The sequence below is a fragment of the Bactrocera oleae genome, chromosome 2 (assembly GCF_042242935.1).
Source record: "Bactrocera oleae isolate idBacOlea1 chromosome 2, idBacOlea1, whole genome shotgun sequence".
NCBI classification, from domain to species: Eukaryota; Metazoa; Arthropoda; class Insecta; order Diptera; family Tephritidae; genus Bactrocera; species Bactrocera oleae.
In genome coordinates, this window is record NC_091536.1 from 60,443,335 (window position 1) to 60,446,065 (window position 2,731).

General features: G+C 40.3%; 1 protein-coding gene across 1 annotated transcript; it reads left to right on the plus strand.

Annotated features, from left to right (window-relative positions):
* Positions 1-1,573: 1,573 nt before the first annotated feature.
* On the plus strand, positions 1,574-2,474 carry LOC106618692 (protein D3). Its single transcript, XM_014236537.3, has 2 exons — positions 1,574-1,871; positions 1,939-2,474. Exons 1-2 carry the CDS (start codon positions 1,734-1,736, stop codon positions 2,416-2,418), a joined length of 618 nt encoding a protein of 205 aa, XP_014092012.3. The 5' UTR covers positions 1,574-1,733; the 3' UTR covers positions 2,419-2,474.
* Positions 2,475-2,731: the final 257 nt, after the last annotated feature.

The window sequence follows — 2,731 nt, forward strand, 5'->3', positions numbered from 1 at the left end:
CCTCCTTATTTGCGAAGAATTCGGACAGCCACTTTTCACAACCCTCTTTTGAGTTCAACTTCACACCACCAAGGGCACTCGCCATGGACAGGAACAGGTGGTAATCACTTGGCGCTACGTCCGGGCTATATGGTGGATGCGATAAAACCTCCCATCCGAGCTCCCGTAGCTTCTGACGAGTCATCAACGAAGTGTGTGGTCTGGCGTTGTCCTGGTGGAACACTACACCCTTCCTGTTGGCCAATTCTGGACGCTTCTGGTCGATCGCCTGCTTCAAGCGGTCCAGTTGTTCGCAGTAGATGGTAGAATTAAGCGTCTGGCCATATGGGGCAGCTCATAGTGGATGATTCCCTTCCAATCCCACCAAACACACAGCAAAACCTTCCTGGCCGTCAATCCCGGCTTGGCCACTGTTTGGGACAATTCACCGGCCTTCGACCACGACCGTTTTCGCTTGATATTGTCGTATGTGATCCATTTTTCGTCGCCAGTCACCATCCGCTTCAAGAATGGGACGAGTTCGTTCCGTTTCAGTAGCATATCGCAGGCGTTGATTCGGTCCAGAAGGTTTTTTTGCGTCAAATTATGCGGCACCCAAACATCAAACTTTTTTTTGTATCCAGCCTTCTGCAGATGGTTCAAAACGGTTTGGTGACTAACTCCCATCTCCTGGGCGATGTCACGAGATGCCATATGCCGGTCTAACTCGATGTATTCCATGATTTGATCGGTATTTGTCGTCACAGGTCTTCCGCCGGCTGGCTTATCCATGGTGTCGTTTTCACCGGCTCTGAATCGTCGAAACCATTCCTCCGCTGTTCGAAGTGATAGAGTACCATCCCTCGAAACACCATTAATCTCACGGAACGTTTCTTTAGCGGATTTGCCTTTAACGAAGGAAAACTTTAAAATAGCGCGAATTTTACACGTCTATAACTGTTGAACGCAATATCCAAACTAATCATGCATAGCGTTGTTTTGTAGGTTATGTCAAGAACTTTTAAATTATGTATAGTGTTGCCAGATACGAGCTCTGTAGCGCTTTGTACATAGACGCGAAATACAAAAGACAAAGAAGCGGAATACATGTATACAAGTATATAAGTATGAAATTATGAAACCAATCTTTCTCATTACCCTCCAATTTTCTGGACAGTAAGGATAAAGCATAAAATATATTGTAGCCCTTTTTTGTTTGAACCTTGTGAAGCTTTAACGAATGCAGGTTGATAATTCCACAAATAAAATACGTACATACTTGTACATATGCATGGGGAACTATGTAATCGGCTAGAGGTTGTATTGAAAGTTTTGTGTATTGTGTAAGTTTTGAAGAGTTAAGCGACAAACAGCTGTTTAGTGTACAAGTATATAATTATATCAAAGTCACATACACACACTTACTACTTTAATTACATATCAGTCAAAAGTTGCTTTAAGAAAAGTACCCCACAGCCATCGAGATAAAAGTTATAATAAAGTTAATTATCATTATAGACGTACAAATTATACATATGTAGGCATGCATAAATTGATAACTTTAGCAGCACTACCTATATAAACAGTTGCTTATTCATAGACAACGCTGAGAGCGACCAAAAGCTCAACTAAATAAAGCGCAGCTTTAATCCAACAATAGCAGCAGTTTAGATCAGAGATCGTCACAGCTTATTCACAACTAGAAGCTCAACGGTTGCGGACGATAACGACGAATACACCGAAACAACGGTAAAATGTTGAACTTAAAACATTTGTTTTTATTGAGTCTGGTTTATATGGCACACGGTACGGATTCGGATATAACAAAATTTATGAAGCACCTGGAAGTAATACCTGATGTAATCGCGGAAGGACCAAAAAACTTTTTAAAAGTATGGCTATTAACATAGTATGCTAAGTTAATTTCATGAAGTTCAATTCGATTTTATTTTTTGGTAGGTGAGCTATGACAGTGGTGTAGTCGCTGATAAGGGCGTAGAGCTGACGCCGACACAAGTGAAGCACCAACCGAAGGTGGAATGGAATCCTGAAACGGCTGATACTTACTATACACTAATCATGACCGATCCGGATGCACCTAGCCGTGCTAAGCCTGATATGCGCGAATGGCATCATTGGTTGGTGGTCAATATTCCCGGCAATACTTTGGAGAAGGGTGAAGTTCTATCGGCATATATTGGTTCTGGCGCACCGAAGGATACAGGACTGCATCGTTACGTATTCTTGCTCTACAAACAACCAAAGAAACTGGAATTCAGTGAAACTCACCTCACGAATACAAGTGCAAAGGGTCGTGAGAAATTTTCAACAAAAAATTTCGCAGAGAAATATGTACTTGGTGTACCAGTGGCTGGAAACTTCTTCCAAGCTCAATATGATGACTATGTACCAGAATTGTATAAGCAATTAGGATTTTAAAGTTGCAATTCAAATGGTCCAAGTCAACCGATTAAAGAAGAAAACTTGATTAGAAATAGTTTTTTTTTTTTGTTTCTTCTATCGATTCGAACCGTTAAGCAAGTATCAAACACAAACATGCAAATCTTATTTTATGTACATACTCGACAATTATACGTATAAACAAATATACACGTATGCGTGTAGGTTTATATTATATTTAGCTGCACATTTACATTGATTAACAGTTTCCAAAGTAGTGCATAAATCATAATTTGAATATTTATGAAAGTAAGTAATGATGAAAGTGAAAACAAAGATTGGCTGGTTGGAT